At 41.0% G+C, this 24,240-nt stretch overlaps 1 protein-coding gene across 1 annotated transcript; it reads right to left on the bottom strand.

The window, feature by feature from the left end:
• Nucleotides 1–13,455: 13,455 nt before the first annotated feature.
• coa3b (cytochrome C oxidase assembly factor 3b) lies at nt 13,456–15,541 on the bottom strand. The gene is made up of 2 exons (XM_079178155.1): nt 15,345–15,541; nt 13,456–13,992 (listed from the first exon to the last, which is right to left on the bottom strand). The coding sequence occupies exons 1-2, from the start codon at nt 15,511–15,513 to the stop codon at nt 13,886–13,888; spliced, it is 276 nt and encodes a 91-aa protein (XP_079034281.1). The 5' UTR covers nt 15,514–15,541; the 3' UTR covers nt 13,456–13,885.
• Nucleotides 15,542–24,240: the final 8,699 nt, after the last annotated feature.

The raw sequence follows: 24,240 nt of genomic DNA, 5'->3' as shown, positions 1-24,240 counted from the left end.
TTCACAGCTACTTCATACTGCCTGGACCAGCAGGGAAAACTTTGCTTTTCCTCTCCGGCAAAGGGCGGTGGAAGTTCAATCATGACATTGCTGGCGAACGGCCGATCTCCGCGCCGCCCACTGTAGCCCAGCAGGTCGTCTTCGAAGTTAAACATTCTGTCGTGTTTTTTTTGTTTTGTTTTCACTCTCTGTGCTTACTATGGCGATGCAACATGAGATGGCCCCACACAGACGCGGCACGGAATCTCCGACACGTGCTAGCTGAACACTGTACACAGTTAAGCTAAGCGGGTGTTAGCAGTTAGCTACGTTAGCTAACTAGCTCAAACTTCGGTGAACTGTCTTCTTCACTTATCTGACGATGGGTCTTTTCAGTAGGAAAGCAATCCCACCGCTGCCACCAATGTAGCCGAGGGTTTATGTTGCACATATATGGGAGGATAATAATAATAACACAGAACCACGAGCTCCGTATTCAGCGCCAAGAGGCAGCCACTTTAATTCCAACTCACACTTCTCCACTCCCTCTCTCTTTCCGTCTTCTCCTTCACAATAAAAGCACAAACACATATATAGGAACCCTGCTTCTTAACATACTCAACATAATAGCTTACACTAGCACAGGGGAAATTCCCCATCACACAGGCAAAGTACCCAATTTCAACACTGAGTCATATGGTAATGCACAAGAGCCAGTATTGCTGACAGGTGCGTGCATGGAACTCCTCTGTACTCATTGGTTTTGCATAAAATGCGTTCACCTTGACACAGGTGTGTGAAATTAGGCCTTCTGAAAGTGAGTGTGCCATTGTGAACTGGTCATTTTTTTATAATCTCTTAAGAAAATATTTGCTATGTCTTTTGTCATTTTATTATTCTTTGATTGAATGGATTTAATTTGTGTTTTATATACAACACTTCAATCTACCAGATATATCTGCCCTTAACACAAATTTGAATGTTTATGTTCAAGCACACCCTCACATTCAAATACCTCCACCCCGGAGTGCTAGACAAAACAATGTATTTGAGTGTCAAATGTCTTTTCACTCACTCACCTTGTCTTGTTCCTTGACATAATCTGGGTTTTTTTCTGTTGATGTGGAGCAACATGGCTGTGAATTCAGAATGTTTTTTAGATCTTTTTTTAAAATTGTCAAACAAATGTGTTGTCAGTCCACTTGAACTTGTAAAATGTTGATGGCCAGCATATCCCAAATTGATGATTTTAGCAAAAAAGTAGGCGAAGACACACCTGTTAATGGCGCTGAGGTGGATCAGGTGAATAGTTTTAACTTCCTGGGAATCAGCATCAAAGGCAACCTGTCATGTTCATCACACAAATATTTGTCAATGCAAGTAAAACATGTACTGCTGTATAATTGAAAAAAACAAAAGGTTCACAATATATTTCTGATGCACATGTCTTGTTTTAAATAAATCCACAAATATATATTTTTTTAAAGGATTTGCAATTTTTTATCAAAAATGCATTTGGATGTGTCTCATTTATAAACAGACTGTTGAACCTTGCAGTAACTTCAACAATGTTTTCAAACTACATAGCTCGGTCAGTGGCAGAGTGGCTTCAAACTATGATGCTCTACGTACCAACTCTAATGTCTTCTTCACACGTTTCAGTGACGGCGTGTTATTATACGCTCGTTCAATGCATGGTGTCTTTTCAAAGTAAACTACCGTCGTCACAGGAAGTTAGGTTTTAGGCAACAAAACTGAGGTTAAGAAAAAAAGAGGAATGGTTGAAGTTATTTTGACTTTGACATGATTCTCGTGCCTCCACAGTGACTAATGACTAGTGACTTACTTGATTGAATCTACTATGTAAATCACAGACTGTATATGAGAAGTGAACGTAGTCACGGGGACGTCACCCTTTGGGTTGTGGACTTCCGTTTTGAAGCCTTGGTTGCAGAAAGAAACGTTGTTTTTTTTCGCTTAGGAAGGTTCCTAACTCATTGAAGAGACCCGGAAGTATCTAAGTGGCAGCCACGCTAACTTCTTGTTGAATTTCATTTCAACTTCAACCAAATTTGGTGGTGTCCACGTTTAAGCCGAGGTCATCCTTTTATTTGTCCCACAGCAGTGAAATGTGCAGTCTTGCAGCAGCTAGGGGATACAAAAAAAAAGCTAGGCCTATAATATCACAGTTTGGCTCCTCATGGCTGTACTGTCATGATCTTGGTTTTTGTTTAGCTTGTTTCCTGTTTTATTTTGAAGTTCACTGCCCCTTGTGTCTTGTCTTGTTTTACTTCCTGCCTTTGTTTGATTTCCCAGCCATTGTGATTGTTTGCCCCACCCTCTTTAGTTTCACCTGTCTCTTGTCAGCCCTGTAGTTAACTGTGCTCCTGCTCCCCTGTTCCCGCCTCCCGAATACTTAGTCCCTATTTATACCAGCACTATTCTTTTGTTCTTCGTGGTTTTGTCTTCAGTTTTGTTGGGAGTTCTGGGCCAGTTTGTCCTAGCTTGCCGTTTCCTGCCTGTTATGTTGGACTCCTGCTTGTAAGCTTTTTTAAAAAATGAAATCATTGCATTGTTTCAGCTGCTTCCTCCTTATTAGGCTCGTTTGAGATGAGCCAGTTCTGCGGGGACTCGATGGTCGCCGATCGCCACACAATGCATGCCGGGTAGATTTGCGTCCGACTTGATCCCAACCTGCTCTGACGTCATGAACATGTGGTCATTGATAACCTCAAAAGACCGAGGCGGCCGCAGTTTTTAGAGCTGGGCGCCGCAGTTGCTCTCCACTGACTGCATGACCTCAGGGCATGATGGGAAAAGCCTAGCTGTTGGCTCTTCTACAGTCTATGCGGAAAATATATCTTGTGTGATTGATTATAAAAAGCTTATTTAAATAACCCTTATCAAAACGAGCATCAAAGTATTTCACAGGCAGACATAAAAAGAACAAAGGATAGTGAACAACGCAGACACAAGCACATTTCCACATAAATACACAGTAATACACATGAATAAATCCAAACAAGGTCGGCAAACTACAAGTAGCCTGCAGATCGGATCTAACAGGATGTAACTGTGTTGGGGAAAATCTAAATGACTAATTATAAGGTGTGCTTTAAAAGCTTGGTGTCCTTATGTGTCCTTGTTGTGTGAACTGCCTCACCACAGTTGTTTAGTCTATGCGAAAGAACACTCAGCAGCATGTCCTGGATTGAAATGATAATAAGGACTGTGGGAGCGTTAAGATGGGTACAGAGCTATGTTATGAGAACTTAGCTTCCTGACTATGAGAATGTGACCTTTGTGCCAGAACAAATGCTCAGGTAAAGTTGCAGACATCTACTTGGCTACATGGCGTGGACGCCATTTTGTGGGTGTGTTATGCTTTCGTGACGTATTGCCTGTGACACTGTATTGTTTACTTGGTATAAATATCCGAGGCTCAGAGTCAGACCTCTGAGCAGCCTTGATCCATGTATACTGTATGTGAATCAACTCTGTCTCCTTCTTGCAAGAATAAATGGCCAATTGATTAATGATTTTCCATTCGGTCTTGCGTGAATTTTTCTAACAAACTGTTTCCTTGACTTCCTGTTTATTCTTTGAAGGCACCTCAAAACTGTCCGACTTGACCGCAATTTTCTTTTTATTATTTTTTAATTATTGCACAATAGGAATATTGACATTGAGCTGTCACTGAAAGAGCTGTTTGTATAGCCTGTCGTTTGCATGTCATATGAAAAGACCACATGGGGCAAAGTGTAAAATGCGCTTTTGGAAGTTCATCTTTATTGTAGTTTTAACATGGCGGACCTGTTACCTTTCCCCAATTCCTTATGAGTTTTTCTTCACATATTTCTTTGACCTCATGACGTTTCCCATCGAGGTCCAGGGAAAATGGTGAGGAAAAAACATTAGGACATTGTGCTGTCCTCACTAAAAGTTGTTTTAGTAAAACGTAGTTTTCAGCTATACAGCCAGCTTGACAATATATTTCCCAGCACCGTATCCTCCAAGGAACAGACAGGTTGTTGTAGTTGGCAAGGTTTAATGGTGGAAAATATGTAATATTTTTGTAAAACTGAAAAAGAGCACAACAATTCAAAAAGTAAGTGCCTTTGTAAGTACTTAATAATATCTAGTACGTCAGTATAAATGCTACTAACACAAACCAAAGAAATATGAATATAAACATGTTAATATAATTGTAAATAATAACACACTTACGGATGAAGCCGATTTAGTGTACTTAAAGGCACAGGATTATATGGATTGCGCTGAGATGAGTCCATGGGCACACGGCACTTCTTGAACATCACTTTCTGTTACTCTGACTATTTACACTTCGCTCACTTCCTGTTCAGTGCAGCTATTCACAATCGCCACTTGGTGTTGCTAAAGGGCATATAAATTAACCAATACATTGAATACAATACACTCCCCGCCTGGCATATTAAGAAATATGCCACTATGTACATATTAACCCACAGTCTTTTCTCATCAGAGTCTGTACAGGAGAACTGCTACTGTACCAAATGTAGGACGGCAGTCTTACAGTGAGTTGTGGACTGTGTGACACGTCATTCCAATGATGTCACCTGACTAAGCTGCTCTGTTATTGATCCTCATGTTGTAGAGGTTGGTAAGTTGAATGAGAACCTGTTCGGTTTTCCTTGTTTTTCTGCGAGAAAAGCAGGACCACTTCAGATATGGGTCTGGAGAGTGTCTGATTTCTTGTCACTTTGACTTCCACCTTTCTTACTAGTCCATCTTTACTGGGAATCGCATTCACAACAACTCCCATTGGCCACTGATTTATTTTTGTCTGACTGTCCTTCATCAGAACTATGTCTCCTTCTTTGAGATTGGGTTTCTGTGCTTGCCACTTCTGACGATGCTGTAGCGTGCTCAAATATTCTTGTCACCACCTAGCCCAAAATGTCTCTGCCAAGGCTTGAACCCTTATCCACTGGTTCTTGAGCAAATCTCCTTTCGAAAACTCACTCGCTGGACAAGGAGTTGCACCTGTTTTCTGTGTCAGCAACATGGAAGGGGTTAGAATGAGGGGAGCCTCTGGGTCAGTGGATACAGGAATTAACGGCCTGGCATTCACAATAGCACTGACCTCTGCCATAAAGGTGACTAGCACTTCATGGGTGAGTTTTAAAGGTCCAACTTGGAGGAGCATGCAATCTAGAATTTGCCTTGAGACTCCAATCATGCGCTCCCAAGCGCCACCCATATGAGAGGAGTGTGGAGGGTTGAAAACCCAGGTGCACTTTTGTTGAAGGAGGTAGTTCTCTATGCTTGAATCACAATTACATTGTGAATCCATTTTCAGCTCCTTAAATGCTCCAACAAAATTTGTCCCACAGTCTGATCGAAGCTGTTTTGCATAACGTCTGATAGAGAAAAATCTCCTGAGGGCGTTTATGAAGCTTGAGGAGGTCATTGTTTCGATTACCTCGATATGAATGGCACGTGTGGACATGCATGTAAACAAAACTGCCCACCTTTTGTCCCTGGCCTGGCCAGCCCTGGTACGACGTGTGATGACTTCCCATGGCCCAAAAACGTCAAGTCCCACATAGGAAAATGGGGGGGTCTACTTGTAGACGTTCAGCAGGTAGATCAGACATTTGTTGTTGCTCCATTCTTCCTCGCAGCTTTTAGCATGTGACACAAATGTGAATGCAGCTGCTGATGAGACGTTTTCCTCCTACTATCCACAGACCACTGGCACGGATTGCACCTTCAGTGAAGTGTCTGCCCTGGTGTTTCACACATTCATGATGGTGGCGGACGAGCAGAGTTGCTATGTGGTTACGGCTTGGGATAATGATAGGATGGGCTTCACACTTTTCAAGTTGTGCCAGATCGATGCGTCCACCTATTTATGAAGAGGGCTGGTTTTGGAGAGGTCACAGTTTGACTTAATGCATTTCAACTCTTCTGAATAGCTTTCACTTTGCACACACTTTATGATGACATGCTCTGCCTTGGTGATGTCAGCAACTGACAGCCCTTTCTTGCACATGTGCCAGCCAACACAGCCGTGATTGCCTGATGGGAGAGAGAAGCATTGAGCTATATGACAGTCGGGCCACAGCTTTGGTAAGCGAGCTCCAATTAGAAAAAAGTTGGCACGAATCTCAGCATCAGAATCTGGATCTACAAGGACATATGTCGTCTTATCTTCAGTGTCGACCACTGAACTTTTCCACTTGGTCAAGAAAGCTGGTCCAGTCAGCCATGTGGTGTCTGTAAGCTTGGCAACTGGAACAGATCGGGACCCATGATCTGCTGGGTTTAACTCAGAGGGAACATAACTCCACTGCTCTGGCTGTGTTGACTGTAAAATACGCTGTACGCGATTACTCACATAGACGTAGAATCTTCTTCTCTCATTGTTTATGTATCCTAACACAACTTTGCTGTCTGTGTAGAATTTTATTGCATTCACTTTCAGGTCAATTTCTTTGATGACTAGCTCTGCAATCTCAACAGCCAATACAGCTGCACATAACTCTAACCTGGGGATCATCAGCTCAGGCTGGGGAGCGAGCTTGGACTTTCCGAAGACATAACTTTCAGGTAAGCCACTGCTGATATTGCTTTGAAAGAGGCATCAGAAAAGACACACAGTTCTGTGTTTTGTGCTCTGGAAATGGTGAAAGATGCATATGTGCGTGGGATATGTACCTCTTTTAGTGCTGACAGTGATTTATGCCATCTTCTCCAATCTTCAGCTTTGGCCTCAGGAAGACATGTGTCCCATTCTGTATCTTGGGTTGAAAACTCTCTGAGGAGCAGTCTGCCTTCAATAGTGACAGGAGCCAAGAAACCCAGTGGATCAAACAGACTGTTTACTGTTGACAGTATGCCTCGGCGTGTGAATGGTTTCTGACCCTCAGGGACATGGAAAGTGAAAGTGTCAGACATAATGTTCCAGCTGACTCCAAGGCTCCTTTGGACAGGCAAGTCGTCTATGGAGAGGTTGAGGTCTTTGACATCATTTGCTCTTTCCTCTGCCGGAAATGCATTCATCACTTCTGTTCGATTTGAGGCTTTCTTGTGCAGCATTATGTTTGACACAGCCAACATTTGTTGTGTTCGACGCATAACATCGATGGCTTCAGCTTCAGTTGCGAATGATCGAAGACCTTCATCCACCTAGAAGTCCCTCTCAACAAAGTGCCTCGCATCACTGCCGTAGTGTTCCTCTTAGTGTTTTGCTGCCCTCTGCAGACCAAAGATTGCCACTGCAGGTGATGGGCTGTTCCCAAAAACATGAACTCGCATACGGTACTCCACCACTTCCTGGTTGAGATCATTTTCCCGGTACCACAAGAACCGTAAGAAGTCTCTGCAGTCTTCGCGCACCACAAAACAGTAGAACATTTGCCGTATATTTGCTGTCACTGCAACCGGTTCTCTTCTGAATCTGAGAAGCACTCCAATGAGGGTGTTGTTAAGGTCTGGCCCAGAAAGCAACACATCATTCAGAGATATTCCATCGTATTGTGCACTGGAATCAAACACCACACGAATCTGGTCTGGTTTTTGAGGGTGGTAAACTCCAAAGGTAGGGAGATACCAACATTGAGTGGTGGTGCAAGCTCAGCATGCTCATTGTCAAGCATTTTTTGCATGAACTCAGTGAAGTGCACTTTCATTCCAGGTTTCTTCTGTAACATCCGTCGCACCGACATTAGACGGCTGTGAGCATAGTCTCTGTTGTTAGGGAGACATCTCCGTGGGTGACGGAAAGGGAGAGGAGCAACCCAGCTGTTTGTGTCATCTTGTGTCAACTCTCGTTCCATGATCTGAAGGAAGGCTCGATCCTCAACAGAGTGAGCGAGCAAGCAGGTTGTCATTCTCTGTTGTACAGAAAACCGTTTTTCCTAGGTTATCCATCTTTGAGACCATCAATGCACTTTGCGTGGGTTTGTGCAGGACAGGATTCTTGCCATTACTTTCGATACTATAGATTTCTTTCACTCGTATCTGATTCTCACATGGCTTGGTCTGCCAGCTCTTGAAGTTTTTTACTGTCTCTGTTATGGATCTTGGGGAAGTTCTCTATTTTACTGAAAAGAGCTCTCTGTAGTACTTCTGGAGATCCATATGTTTTGTTTAATCTCTCCCAAATTGTTTTAAGACCAAGGGAGGATTGCCTGACATTTACAGACCTAATCCTCAGTGCCTGCTACTTGAATCCTTACCCAGCCATTTGATCAGCAAATCCATCTCTTCACTTGCTACCAGCTCAAGGCTTTCAATTGTGTTGATGAAGGTCTCTCTCCAAGCTTGGTAGTGTTCGGGTAGGTCATCAAACTTTGTCAATCCTGAGGACACCAGCTGATTTTTAGCAAGAAATTTGGCAAGATCAGCTGTTGTAGTGTTATGATTTGTGTTGTCTGAGGGTGATGGCTTTGTGGGAAGAGCACTGTGCTGATGGTCATAATTCCTCTGCTGTAGTAAATCTGTGTGAAGCTCCTGTGTGTCCCTTTGTTGGTACATCGATCTCCTATTGATGATGTGCGGCTGGGTCTGAGCAGTGTTGTCGTGCTGCGGTGTGAGAATTGGACGTAAGGGGTAAACTTCCTTATCCTCTCTAGGTGCCTGTGAGAAATGATGCAGGGCATGGTGGGTGACATAGTCATGCGTTCTTTTAATGCACTCTCTTGAAGTGGCAAGAACTCAGGTTCTTCAATACGGTCCGAGCCATCCATATCTGCAGCTGCTTTCTCCAGCACTACAGCTTCTATATGGGCAGCTTCAGCTTCTCGTTGTAGATTGATGAAGTCAATTCTAGCTTCCAGCTTCGCTTTCTCAATTTTGAGTTCACTCTCCTTTTCTGTGAAGGTCAGCCTGGTTTTGGCCGCCTCTGCTTTTGCTCGAGCCCTTGCTGCTTCTAAGCTGACTCTAGAGCTCGTCGATGAGCGTGAAGAGCTAGATTTTCTGGAGCGATGGTGAGACAGGCTTGTAACTGTTTCAACACCATCTTGTGAGCATTTCACTTTGCCTTCATCTGGAGCATCTACTGACCTGACTGTAGTTTCCATAGCGATGAAGGGCAGTGTAGCTTGTCTATCCAGAAATCCTCCTTAAAATCCCTATAGGTGGTCATCCTTTTACTGTGCTGTCCTCACTAAAAGTTGTTTTAGTAAAACGTAGTTTTCAGCTATACAGCCAGCTTGACAATATATTTTTCATTAAACCTTGCCAACTACAACAACCTGTCTGTTGCTTGGAGGATACGGTGCTGGGAAATATATTGTCAAGCTGACTGTATATGTAATTTTTTTTAAACATTTTCGACCAGGGCCCTTGTGTTCGGCAAATTGGCAATCGCCATCTTAGTTTGTGGTAGTCGCCATTTTGGCTTTTGCAACCAGAAGAGACAGGAAAGGGTGCAGCTGAGTACAACCGAATGCTGAAAAATAAATTTTAGGGATAAAATCAAAGATGAAAACAGACCTCACAGGGCCTTGTAAATGTAAATAAATAAAAGTCACTTTTAACTCATTACACATGGCTCATTGTGATTACATATTCAGATTATCAATATACATACCTGTGTTTTGTGTTGTACAAGGTTTTGATCTAGCTTTCATTAAAGCTGATTTAAAAAGTCTGTACCTCTTGGACCCGAGCGAGCCCAAAAGGTCTCCGTTCGGTTCCGAGGCTCGGTTCCGAATGTCGTAGAATGGACTTTTCATAAAGAAATAAATAAAAGAAATAATATTTTCTTTTTTTTATTCTTTCGAAAAAAGTCTCCTTTTAACTTAATCATCTACACCATTTTACACACTGCAAACATCATTATAAACTATTCTACTAACCAACTAAGAAGATCCGCCACAATATCATGCATTTTACGTCACAGACAGCGAGCCAACAACTCAGCAAATGCTTCGAAAACCGGGGCCATTGCTTCTCCCTTAGCATATCACGCAGCTACCAACATTAGCACTTCACACAGATTTCAACGGTAGGGTCCAAATTACTCTCCGTCAAAGCGTTCAGGAGTTACAGCCAACAAGCCACAGAAAGCACAACTGCCAAATATTAGAACTGTATCATACCGTGAGTCGGTTTTCAGGGCAAAAACTGTGAAATCCCAAATTATTCCGTATGACAAATGTGTTCGTCTGCTAACTGACTACGTCTGGAACTTAAAATGGCGTTTCTCTGTTCATCTGAGCCAAGATGAAGGTCAAAATGCCAGCGGCGAAACATACAGGGGGCTTGGGGGCTGACCGCGGCACGATTTTGGAGTTTTATTGGCTGAAAATTCTGCCAATCACTATAAGCAGCCGGATCTAACGAGATGTCACATGACAAGATCCGCCCGGCACAGGCTGGGCAAGGGCTCCAGACAAACAGACAGAGACGAGGAAAATGCATGGAGGAGAGATATGAGAGGTCAAAATGGGTCAAAATGATGCCAAAATGATGCCAAACAGCTCTGTTAGGATAGATTGTACAATATGAGTGATAAACAAAGTGAAATATAGGGAAATGTATAGTTATAAAGTATATAAAAGTACAATGGAACAGCTGCAAATTCTGGTTCGAAAATGAGAATTTTCATGTTTCTTTTTAGATAAACACCTATAACTGGGGTTTGCTTCACTTTATTTACACCAAATCTTTTTGTGAGGCACCTGCACCCTTTGTGCTATGAATTGGGAATGTTTTTAGGCTTGCCAGGGCCTCATTTAATAAATTACAGTGCTTTTTCTTCAGACGAACCTGGGAATTTCCCCTGTTTGCTGTGTTCAGTCTTCAGCTATATTAACCAGTAACATATACACAATATTTACTCATCTCATCAAATCTCACAATCCTTAGTGTTATTCAAGCATCACAATTTTTAAAATAGACCTCGTAGTTACAGAATTGTAGTCTCTTTTGTATGGGTTACAATTTTCGAGAAAAGGCCTAAAAAAAGGCTTAGGGTCCAAGAGGTTTTAAAGTGTCCAGATACTTAGAATATGCTGTATGAAGTTAATTTGTGTGTGTTATCCTTCTGTGACATACTGCCTGTGACACTGTATGTTTACTTAGTATAAATATCCGAGGCTAGGAGACAGATCTCCGAGCAGCCTTGATCCATGTATACTGTATGTGAATCAACTGTCTCCTTCTTTGCAAAGAATAAATGTCCTGTTTAATGATTGTTACCACGGCTCGAGTGAATTTTCTCAACAAGTATAGTATGCCAAGAAAAAATATATGGCATGTCCTGCAAGTATAAATAATAAATGTCATAAAAATTTCCACAAAAAAGGAAACACTTTAGTATGCCTTAAAAATGTTAAGAGTGCCATTTTAGTTTGCCAATAAAGGCCGTAACAAATGTCATAAAAAACATCATAGTACGGTATGCCATAAATAATAATATATTATGTCAAAAATGACATACTACACTATGAATTTTTATGATGTTATTTAAACTTTCTATATTTTTTATTATGACTTATTTTTTAAATACTAAACGTTCTATACCGTACCTTTATAGCTTCTTCAGCATAAGATACACTGGACCATCCTTTACCAAAGGAAAAAAGATAATGCCGCTCCCCATTTCCCCCAAGTGATGCACCATTCAACACCATGAAAACAATCAATATGCCAGTCATAAAATAATGGGATTCATGTTACTGAAAAGAAATAGACAGTGACAACCATTTCGTTTCTTTTTATATATATGTGTTTACTTTGAACATGTAACAAGTAAGTAAAAAAACAAAACAAGAATATGAAAAAATTAACAGTAAATAGGGCAAACTGTCAGTAAACAAATTCTGGTTCTTAATAACAAGAAGAAGCATTGGTAAAACATCTAAACAAACTAGGCCTATGATATATTATTAAACTGTTAAAAAGCAATATATAACTGAACGGTTGAATCTACATTATTGCATAAAGAAAATATTGATATTGAGCAGTTTCATTGATATTGCACATGATTACATTCTCAGTTTCTAATGTTAGCAGTGTTAATTGTTGAGTGTGACAGCAGCAGGAAGGAAGGACCTCCAGCTTCTCTCCTTTACACCACGACTGAAGCAGGCTGTCACTCAGGGAGCATTTTATATAGTCTGCATGAAGTGATTAAAAATATTTCACACAGCTGCATATTAGTTACGCTTCGTTGAAGTTTTGGCATGGCAGACCTACGGCCAACTTCCATCCTTGCATCATAATTGTAGTTTTGTCAAAGTGGAGTCGGATTCTCTTTTCAACATCCTATATTTTTGACTTTTCTTCGACTTACTAAACTATGAATATTCAAGACTTTTTATTTATAAACTATACTATGACTTTTTTTCGACACTATATTGTGACTTTTAATTATTTTTATTAGGACACACTATACTCTAATTTTTCAGATATTTTTTCGACATACTAAACTATGATTTTTTATTTACATATTATATGACTTTTTTGACATACTATGCTCTGACTTTTTATGACTTTTTTCACATAAAAAATACTTCTTTTGACATGACTATGACTTTTTAAATTAAATTGAGTTATCAATCGAAATAAATAATTATATATTTGAATTATGATAATGCTATTTAATTTCTTATTTGTGTCAAATTGCCTTCATTGTATTGTTTTTACATGAGTTTACATTACCCGAGTAGGATGTGAATTTGTAATATCGCCCTGCTGGTCTCGGTTGTCTTTTTTAGATTACCTTCGGGATCCTGAAGAATGTCTCCAGCACACCTCTGTCCCAAAGAAAAGGAAACCCTTCATGATGGACACATGGCTCGCTCTCTGGGTCAATCATCAGAGCAGCATGATTGCATCTCTGTTGGCGTCACAGGGAGTCTGGAGTAGCCTCTCTGGCTGTAAAAAATAATCGTCAACATCTGCATTCATAATTTGGGATTCCATTTTAGAGAACAAGGATGTTTTGCAGCTGCATTGTGCAACACAGCTGCCAACGCTGACGTGGCACGCTGTAGTTCGACCTCCAACGACGTCACTGGATGCAGGAAGAAGAAAAGATTTAGCTGGTGCTCCCCACAGACAGAGAACATCAGCAAGAACTGCAGGTTCTTCACACTATATCCCCTAACCCACATAGAGATAAGGAAGAAAGTTTTCCCTTTAATGGATTAGATATCAATTTGCTCAATTGAGAAATGATCAATATATAAGATTTGTAAAAGACATTTGTACCACGTACATGCTGCATTATTTTCTGATTTGAGAGATGACAATAAATTGCAAGATTTGTGAATAGAGTTTGGTGCAAAGTTTAGACAATTTCAACATTTGTGCATGTTCTCCTGAGCAGCTGTGCACTTACTATATGAATTCAAGGTTACTCCAGCATTTCATTTGAAATAATTGGAAATGTATCGAATGAACAATCACTTTATTTTCCCCTATAATTAATGACAAACAATTCTTTAAAGAAATGTAAAAAAATATGAGGAACGTATTTAGAAATGACGGATCTGCAAAATTCTTTTTTCCCTCAGTGTGTCGAGTCAACACTTTATTCAGAGTTCAGAATTCAGAGTTTATATTAATGCAGAAAATAATTCAACAATTTCAACAACAGTTTTGTATTTCAAAACAGAAAAGGAGCAAAGAAAACATTTGTAATGTCCTTATATGACTTGTGATGAAGAGTGGCCTATTGTCAGCCGGCTTGGTATCGTTGCGATGTGGATGGTATTGGCAAAGGAACCTTTCACTGCTTCTCTGCGTGTTACCGGTGACAGATCAGGTTGAAAATGTACAAGGTTTCCCCTTCAGTATGAGAAGCTCAGTGGACATGACAGCCGGTGTGATGTCACCGTGCGGTCTACAGAGCCCACGCATAAGGGCCAGGGAGCAGTGGGTCCAGCGCAGCTCGTGGTCAGCGTCATTAGGAGTTGGCACTGGTTCTCGGCCCTCTGAGGATGTTGATCTTGACTTCCTCGTCCAGCTCCTCCACGATTCTCTCCTGTTTGACGGACAGGATGGTGTAGCTAACTGAATGGTCACAGGTCAAAGAAAAGCACTTTTTAGCACCTTGTTGTTTACCCTATTGGGTGTGTAGATGTTAATAGTTCATTTTTATTAAATTGTATTCATTGAGTCATTATTGGACTGGACACCGAGACCTAACCTTTTGGGAATAAAAAAAATAAAACTAACGCTGCATGGGTAATCATCTTAAAGGGCCAACACTCGTCACATTTGATAAGCGGCCCCAGTAGCAAGCGTTCAGGGGAACCCACAGTTATACATACGGTATAACTCGCAGATTAAATACATGAAATAGTGCTCGGTGACTTAAGAGAGATGATGAACAAATTCAGCTCCTGCTCTTGAGGATCCAAATATCTTTCCGAACAAAAACGTGGGTAAAATAATTTGACATATTAACTTTACTTACACGTATTTTCTTTATTATCTTTATTATAAAAAAAAAGGGATCATAAATAAAGTTACGTTTCCTGAATTTCCTGACAAATTACATTCTAAATTCTCTTTTGGAACAATAAGACTTGATATTGGGCTTCATGAAGCAGTTGTCATGGCTTCTTGGTTTGAATGTCTGGTGACTTTCTGTGTTTCTTATCGTCAACAAAATCCATGAAAACACCAAAATCCTTTGATTTGTGTTGTGTGTTTCCAAAAGCCTGACATTTCTTCTTCCTCTGTGCCAGGAAGCGCCACTGTTGTCCCAAAAACTATTAAAAACTGATCGATGACTGTTGCACTGGCTGACACGTCACTTCATTACCATGAAAACACACACAGTGTAGTATATTCTGACTCAATCACAGTCCTGCTGCCACAGAAGCTCACTAGAGCAACAAATGTGGATTAATCCCCAGCTGAAAAGAGTCATCAACAAATGCACTATGTATTCCTGTTTGAGCACCGAACAGAAATGTATGTCTTCAGGGAATGAACAGAGTCGGAAAGCATCCAGGTTAAGACTAACACATGGTTGTGTTGCTAATTTGATGGAATCTGTTGACAGTAGGAAGCAGCAAGTGGTCGACCCATTTAGTTTTAGAAGTGCTGATGCAGGTAAGATAAGATTCTCCGTGCTACACATATTAATATATCAATACTTTGGCACCCTCTGGTGACAAACGGATTTTAATGAAAAAAAATGTAATGTTTGAATTGACAGAATTTTATTAATAATAATCAAATAAAAAAAGTTAATTCATTAGATTTGGTTCAAACGGAAAAAATTACATTTTCTGTTTGATGAGATCTTCACTTTATATGTATCCTTGAAGCAACTGAATGAAGGACGAAGCGTGTCGTATGTTTTGTGTAATAGCTTCTGACATCTATCTGACCAGGACACCAGTGAAGGATACACATGCCGACCACAAACGCCCCGATCGTCAGGCCGGTCAGCAGGTTCCGGCCGCGGAGCCGCGCTGCGTTCTTCTTCCAGTAGTCGAGCTCCTGTCGGCGGCGGAAGAGCTGCTGCTCCGCCGCTGGCAGTGCAGGTTTCGCGGATCCTTCAGCTCCCTTCTCCGCCATGACTTGTTTGGATAATCAGCTGCTTGGAAGTCACATGAACCGGAAGCATTCCTCTATAAAGAAACGCGCATACCGCCACCTACTGCATCGGAGAATGGTTGCGTTGGCTGATCCGATGGTAAATACATATTAATATGAAAAAATGTCCGACTACCAGCTCATTTTCCGCCCAGCCTTTATTGTTCTGTTTGATGCTTAAATAGTTGCAGTCGTTCTATGTTCTATGTCAAACTGAAAGCTGTTGTGTTCATGTTACAGTAGCTTGTTGTAGTACATTATATGGCTTTAGCAAAATCAGTGGCGGGCCGTCAGGGCCTGCAAAGCCTTCTCTGCTGGCCTAAACAGAATCATAAAGTTATAGCTATTTTATAATTTAATAATTTTCTTGAATACATTTAATTTTTTCTTATATATATTATAATTTATACAAATATTGTTTCCATTATCTTATTTTCTCATTGCACAGCTACTGTGCTCCTCAGTTGCTCTGCTTCCAGTGCAGCTTGTTTTAAGTAGAGCTTTTATCTATGGGGTCAGATCAGTCTCAATAATTGCAAATGCACACAGAAAGACTCACAAATGCAAACAGAAAGATTCACAAATGCACGCAGAACAATTCACAAATACATTCCAATGCACAAATACATTCCAATGCACAAATAAATAAATTACGATTTATATAAATGTAAAAAAAAAATCACAAATATATTTCTGCATTTGTATGTATTTGTTTGTGGATCGTACTGCATTTATTTGTAAATCGCTTCACATTCATTTGTGGATTTATGAGACTCATCTCATGTCGCTGGATTCACAAATGCGTTTTTTTCAACATAGACCTATCTGTAGCCAATCAGATGTCAGCCTCATTTTCAACCAATCACATGAGCGCAGCTCCCCCCTCCACTCCCCACGAGACTGGCAGCTTTGTTGAATCAGAAAATAAATATTGTAGCCGTCTGTGTTCACCCAGAGCTCTACGATACCTCATATCATAAGACCGGACCAAGGCCAGGTATAAAATCCACGGCCCGCCAATGAGTAAAATACATTTTAGGCTACTGTACACTGCTGAGTCGACTGAAAGGTATTGATCTTTGGGAATACTTTGAATTAAAAATCCAAATTTACAACCACATATTTATTACATTTTTTTTTACATATTAAGTGATTTATATTAATGACTAATATAACTAATTAATGATTAATATATTGATGACCTTCCAATCAGCACCTTCAACAGACAACCAAAAGACACCGGGACACCTAGTGTATGGGAGGAGGGTCGTATGTATACATATACAGTATATATATACACATATACATATACAGCATATACATATCTACACATACAAATTAGCTAAAGTCATAAAGTGTCCAGGTGAACTCGTGGCCATATTGAGGGCCACAACATTCTGGAGATAATTGCCATTATAGGTTTCAGACGCTCACAGTGAGCTAAGGAACACATTTGTCATTCGGATTTACTTCGTTTTTCTCAGTTTTCGCCCTGGAAACCACCTCAAGGTATGCTACGGTTCTAATGTTTTGGCAGTGTGGTGTTGTGCTTTGTGTGGCTTCTTCGATGTAACTTTTGAACGGTTTCACGGAGAGACGTTTTGAAGATATGGTTGGATTCAGTGTGTTGTGCTGGTCCTGTTTGATATGCGGTATGTCTGTGAAAGTGCCGTAAGTCGTGCCTGGGATCGGTAACAGAGAACATAGCTCGCCTTCTCCTGCCGAAAAATAGGTGAAATTGTGGTAGTACTTGTAGTATTTTGTAGTACTTTGTGTATATATATATGTTTTTGAGTGATTAAAATAGGTTACATGGTCCATTTTATCAGAATTTCTTTGTCATGTAGGTTTTTGAAATATCATAAAGTGATTAGTAATACATGTGTACACTCTGTCTGGTTAAAGTCTGGTGTTTAGAGGCCCACCCTTTCACCCCAACCTTCTCCATTGACAGACTTTGTTTCTGGGTCGGGTATTGACTCGCTTTTGGAGACAAGAGGTTGGCGCTTGCATAAAACTGATTTACTTCAGTAGTGTACGAGTACTAGTATTGATGTGTAGATTTGATTTGTTCAACAAGGACATGGATGAACAACGTATTTTGTAATTTAATGTGGAGGACTTGTTGGTTCAATAGGTAACATGGCTAGCTAATATTATATTAGTGAGCTTGCTGATTGATAAAGCAGCATGGGCCTGAGAAACAGTCAGAGAAAGTGGATCACCTGCTGGTTTATCATCATCATCTCCTCACGTTACTGACGAAGTCAGACAAGGTGGCTACTAAAAGGGAGATTTGCGACACTAACATCAAGCAGTAGTCTGTGTACGATGTGTACTAATCGTGCAGCAACCTCCAGTTTTGCCAAGTGAAGCCAATGCAGAAGTGTCTTAACTTGCATTCTCTCTACTGACCAGCAGGGGACGACCCCTCCGGTTGCAAAAAGAAGTCGGAATGTATGTAAATCAATGAGAAAATGGAGCTACTTCTCTCTTGATTTATTACCAAGAAAAAACAACAACATGGCAACTGCTGTAATCCAAAAAGGCTAAGGCAAAATTGCTAAACTCAAGGCTTTGAAACAAATCCACAAACCAATAGGTGACGTTGCGATGACTACGTCCACTTCTTATATACATGTACCATGTTTCTCAAAAACATAAATACATGACCAGTTTTCTATAGTTTTTGGTTCATACTCTATGTTGCAACAGACAGAGCTGCAATCATTTGTTGGAAACTCATTATTTCACCTTAATTCTGCAAATGAAACATGATTCCAGTGAAGACTGTTCCAGTTGTTTTTTTTATGATCAAATAAAGCCATATAATCATCATTTGGTAGTGTACTAGCAACTGTATGATAACCCATCCCCCCACAAAAAAAGAAAGAAAACTTTGATGGAAATAATGTCCTACATAGTTCTTAAGTGAAAGTTTTACACAGTAATTTCGTATGTTGATAAGAGGCTGAAATATGCTGAAGTTGCAGATTTTGCAGATTCATTCTGAAAACTTCAAAAGTGGTTACACTATAATCACAACAGATGCCTGTTTTCTTTGATTTTACGTCGATTCTGTTATCTGTACAGGTAGAGGCTCACTGAGGCTGCTTATCCCACCGGGGGGGGGGGGGTATTTATATTTATATTTAACCAGTTTTGATTTCCAAAAAAGTGACAGTGATCACATTATCATTAGTTTTGGTGTCGGTCAACAAACATTTGCGGTTTAATTTACTCATATGTGATCCAGTGTAATTTTAACAACATGTATTACTCTTTGTTTACTGTAAAATCGCTGTATAAGGTATAAACACACCCACACCTCCCCACAACCCTGCTGACTGGTGCAGCCTTGCCGGATTGTGATACAGACACCGCCACACACTTCTAGTGGGTCATGAATGATTGAGAGGGATTCTTTTTATATTAGTCTATACATTGTTTTTCAGGAAATGCTGTGTATCACACCTTTAAGTTTCTGGTAATGCAAAACATTCTTTACCCTGCCCCTGGTATTTTCTTTTTCTTTATAGTTTCCTCATTTTACCTCTGAATTCTGTCTGACAGACGTTCCCTCATCTATCTAACAGAGACAGTGAGGAGCCAGATGCACAACCAAACCCAGTGTAGAGGGGTTCGTGAATCTGGAGTAGAAAGTGTAGACGTCTTTGTGTGTGGTACAGAGGAATCCGTAGAAGGATAGTGTGCCAGCAGGCCAGTCCAGATACACTGCTGCTGTGGTAGCTCCATTGTAATCAAAACATAACTTTGTTTCTGTGTTATTGTGCCAAAGACAGTGACATTTATCAAAGCCAAGACTCCAGGACTTGTCATTTCTTCCAAACCTGCAGTCATCAGCATTTCCTCTCCTTCTCATTCCTCGGTAAGCCACTGCCATGCAACACAGTCCCTCAGTCTTAACTTCCCAGTAACAGCGACCAGTAAACCCAGTTGTACGCAGCAGTTTTTCGAAGTGATCAAATCTCTCTGGATGACACGGATAAGACTGTTTCTTGTCCATATGTTTCACCTGTCTGTTGCCCTCAGACAGTATTTAGCTGTCTGTGTGCTGTGTTTGGATCCAGTGTGACTTCACAGGCATCTGATAGAGAGACACAAAGCAGTAGAACATACTGTTATAGAACATTTTACAGTAGTAATCAATGATGATGTAACAGCTGTTATATATTCTCCCATTGACCTTCACCAATTAACTTTAACAATTTCCACTTCTAAGCCATCCTGTGTCTTCGACCCCATCCGACAAGGCTGCTTAAAGAAGTTTTACCTTTAGCTAGCACCTCTTTACTAGATATGATCAACCTGTCTTTACTAACAGTCCTTCAAAGTAGCTGTAATTAAACCTCTTCTTGAGAAGCCCACTCTTGATCCAGAGGTGTTGGCTAACTATAGACGTAACTTTCTACGTAACAATAGTTTACAGTATGTAAGGATTTTCATTTAGGATTTAGAGTGCATCATAGCACAAAGACAGCACTGTTGAAAATTCCGAATTACCTTCTAATTGCATCAGACAAAGGACTTGGCTCTGGACTAGTCTTATTAGACCTTAGTGCTGCGTTCGACACCATTGAACATTACATCCTATTACAGAGACTATAATGCTAATCAAATGATTAGCATTAAAGTAACCTTCTAAAGCAGGGGTCTTCAATTCAAATTCCGAAAGGTCCAGATTGAGGAAAATCTCCTCGTGCAAAGGTCCGGAACATTATAATATCTAACTTGCGCTATTTAGTGCAATATATATATTCAAGAAGCCTAGTAGTAGTAGTAACAAAGTCTCTGTGTAGTCAACAACTGTCAAATCAAATAAAGAAAGTACACATCAATTATATTTTTAAATATAATATATAATTACATTTTAAAATTTAATTGGATGGATTATAAATAATACATATAAATACAAAAATAAATGTTCTCTCGTTTCATCTCGTCTTTTCCACTGCATTCTAACTGACAAAGGCTTGGATTTAAGCAACAACTCTTGTCACTCTGAAGGGATTAAAGAAGTGATCCACCCAAAGGTAATGATATGAAATCAACTATAGGTTCAAGACCCATCTTGGGTGATAAAAAGAGATTGGCACAGCTGAAGCGTGATGGGCAACTATGACATTGTTGTTACCATATTGTCAATGCTTTGCTTTGACGTGTTTGCTCAATGCTGTTTATTGCCCTCTGTGGATTGTCATTGTTGTCTGGCCACGAAAGCTAGGCATCGTGGGTTCGAATCCCACATGGGGTGACGTACAACAGAATGGCGCAGAGGAAGCATGCTGGGCAACTATAGCATTGTTGCTTCGAAACATCAATACCTTTGTCTTATGTTGACCATATTTTCAGTGCTTTGCTTGGACATGTTTGCTCAATGCTGTTTATTGCCCACTGTCTTTGTGTATGGCCATCATGGGTTCGAGTCCCACCTGGGGTGATTTAAAGCGGAGTGGCTCAGACGAAGCGTGCTGCGCCCATATCCCAGAGGTCAATGGATCGAAACCATCCTCTGTTAAGTGTTTTAACGTCTCTACCATTGCATTCTAACTGACAAAGGCTTGGATTTAAGCAACAACTCTAGTCACTCTGAAGGGATTAAAGAAGTGATCCACCCAAAGGTAATGATATGAAATCAACTATAGGTTCAAGACCCATCTTGGGTGATAAAAAGAGATTGGCACAGCTGAAGCGTGATGGGCAACTATGACATTGTTGTTACCATATTGTCAATGCTTTGCTTTGACGTGTTTGCTCAATGCTGTTTATTGCCCTCTGTGGATTGTCATTGTTGTCTAGCCTCGAAAGGTAGGCATCGTGGGTTCGAATCCCACATGGGGTGACGTACAACAGAATGGCGCAGCGGAAGCATGCTAGGCAACTATAGAATTGTTGCTTCGAAACGTCAATGCCTTTGTCTTATGTTGACCATATTTTCAGTGCTTTGCTTGGACATGTTTGCTCAATGCTGTTTATTGCCCACTGTCTTTGTGTATGGCCATCGTGGGTTCGAGTCAAACATTGGCTGACGGACAGCAGAGTGGCGCAGCGGAAGCGTGCTGGGCCCATAACCCAGAGGTCGATGGATCGAAACCATCCTCTGCTAACTGTGTTTTAACGTCTTTTCCATTGCATTCTAACTGACAAAGGCTTGGATTTAAGCAACAACTCTAGTCACTCTGAAGGGATTAAAGAAGTGATCCACCCAAAGGTAATGATATGAAATCAACTATAGGTTCAAGACCCATCTTGGGTGATAGAAAGAGATTGGCACAGCTGAAGCGTGATGGGCAACTATGACATTGTTGTTACCACATTGTCAATGCTTTGCTTTGACGTGTTTGCTCAATGCTGTTTATTGACCTCTGTGGATTGTCATTGTTGTCTGGCCTCGAAAGGTAGGCATCGTGGGTTCGAATCCCACATGGGGTGACGTACAACAGAATGGCGCAGCGGAAGCATGCTGGGCAACTATAGCATTGTTGCTTCGAAACGTCAATGTCTTATGTTGACCATATTTTCAGTGCTTTGCTTGGACATGTTTGCTCAATGCTGTTTATTGCCCACTGTCTTTGTGTATGGCCATCATGGGTTTGTTGTCTGGCCTCGAAAGGTAGGCATCGTGGGTTCGAATCCCACATGGGGTGACGTACAACAGAATGGCGCAGCGGAAGCATGCTGGGCAACTATAGCGCTGTTGCTTCGAAACGTCAATGCCTTTATCTTATGTTGACCATATTTTCAGTGCTTTGCTTGGACATGTTTGCTCAATGCTGTTTATTGCCCACTGTCTTTGTGTAAGGCCATCATGGGTTCGAGTCACACATTGGCTGACGGACAGCAGAGTGGCGCAGCGGAAGCGTGCTGGGCCCAAAACCCAGCGGTCGGTGGATCAAAACCATCCTCTGCTAACTGTGTTTTAACGTCTTTTCCATTGCATTCTAACTGACACAGTCTTGGATTAAACCAACAACTGCTCGCTGGACAATATTTTCAACAAATCATTAATTGTATGTCAGCCTACACTGCAGATGTCGTGAACAACAATCACTGCTGCATACAAAGACTTCTGAGCGCCATAACATTGTTTTTGCTTTAAGACGACAACTTCTGAAAACTTTAGCATTGTACGATACATCAATGCATTTGCTAGTGAGCACTAGAGCATAGTTTTTGCTTTGTGACATCAATGTATTGTTTTCATGTTACCCATACTTTCAGTGCATACAAACTTCTGAGTCCTCTATGGGGTGACGAAAAGCAGAGTCGCAGTGCGGAATATCATTCATTGTATGTCAGTCCACAAGTTAGGAACAACGTTCCGTGATGCAAACAGGGACTCGCTGGCTCTACAAACGGAGCCCCAGTGGCCTAATGGATAAGGCACTGGCCTCCTAAGCCAGGGATTGTGGGTTCAAGTCCCATCTGGGGTGATTTAAAGCGGATTGGGTCAGCCAAAGCGTGCTGTGCCCATATCCCATAGGTCAGTGGATCGAAACCATCCTCTGTTAAGTGTTTTAACATCTCAACCACTGCATTCTAACTGACAAAGGCTTGGATTTAAGCAACAACTCTAGTCACTCTGAAGGGATTAAAGAAGTGATCCACCCAAAGGTAATGATATGAAATCAACTATAGGTTCAAGACCCATCTTGGGTGATAAAAAGAGATTGGCACAGCTGAAGCGTGATGGGCAACTATGACATTGTTGTTACCACATTGTCAATGCTTTGCTTTGACGTGTTTGCTCAATGCTGTTTATTGCCCTCTGTGGATTGTCATTGTTGTCTGGCCTCGAAAGGTAGGCATCGTGAGTTCGAATCCCACATGGGGTGACGTACAACAGAATGGTGCAGCGGAAGCATGCTGGGCAACTATAGCACTGTCTTTGTGTAAGGCCATCATGGGTTTGAGTCACACATTGGCTGATGGACAGCAGAGTGGCGCAGCGGAAGCGTGCTGGGCCCATAACCCAGCGGTCGATGGATCGAAACCATCCTCTGCTAACTGTGTTTTAACGTCTTTTCCATTGCATTCTAACTGACACAGTCTTGGATTAAACCAACAACTGCTCGCTGGACAATATTTTCAACAAATCATTAATTGTATGTCAGCCTACACTGCAGATGTCGTGAACAACAGTCACTGCTGCATACAAAGACTTCTGAGCGCCATAACATTGTTTTTGCTTTAAGACGACAACTTCTGAGAACTTTAGCATTGTACGATACATCAATGCATTTGCTAGTGAGCACTAGAGCATAGTTTTTGCTTTGTGACATCAATGTATTGTTTTCATGTTACCCATACTTTCAGTGCATACAAACTTCTGAGTCCTCTATGGGGTGACGAAAAGCAGAGTCGCAGTGCGGAATATCATTCATTGTATGTCAGTCCACAAGTTAGGAACAACGTTCCGTGATGCAAACAGGGACTCGCTGGCTCTACAAAAGGAGCCCCAGTGGCCTAATGGATAAGGCACTGGCCTCCTAAGCCAGGGATTGTGGGTTCAAGTCCCATCTGGGGTGATTTAAAGCGGATTGGGTCAGCCAAAGCGTGCTGCGCCCATATCCCATAGGTCAATGGATCGAAACCATCCTCTGTTAAGTGTTTTAACGTCTCTACCACTGCATTCTAACTGACAAAGGCTTGGATTTAAAAAGAGATTGGCACATATGAAATCAACTA

Source organism: Pholis gunnellus (assembly GCF_910591455.1).
Source record: "Pholis gunnellus genome assembly, chromosome: 17".
Classification (NCBI taxonomy): Eukaryota; Metazoa; Chordata; class Actinopteri; order Perciformes; family Pholidae; genus Pholis; species Pholis gunnellus.
Note: the sequence above shows the minus strand (reverse complement) of the source record. Positions and strands in the feature narration are given on the sequence as shown.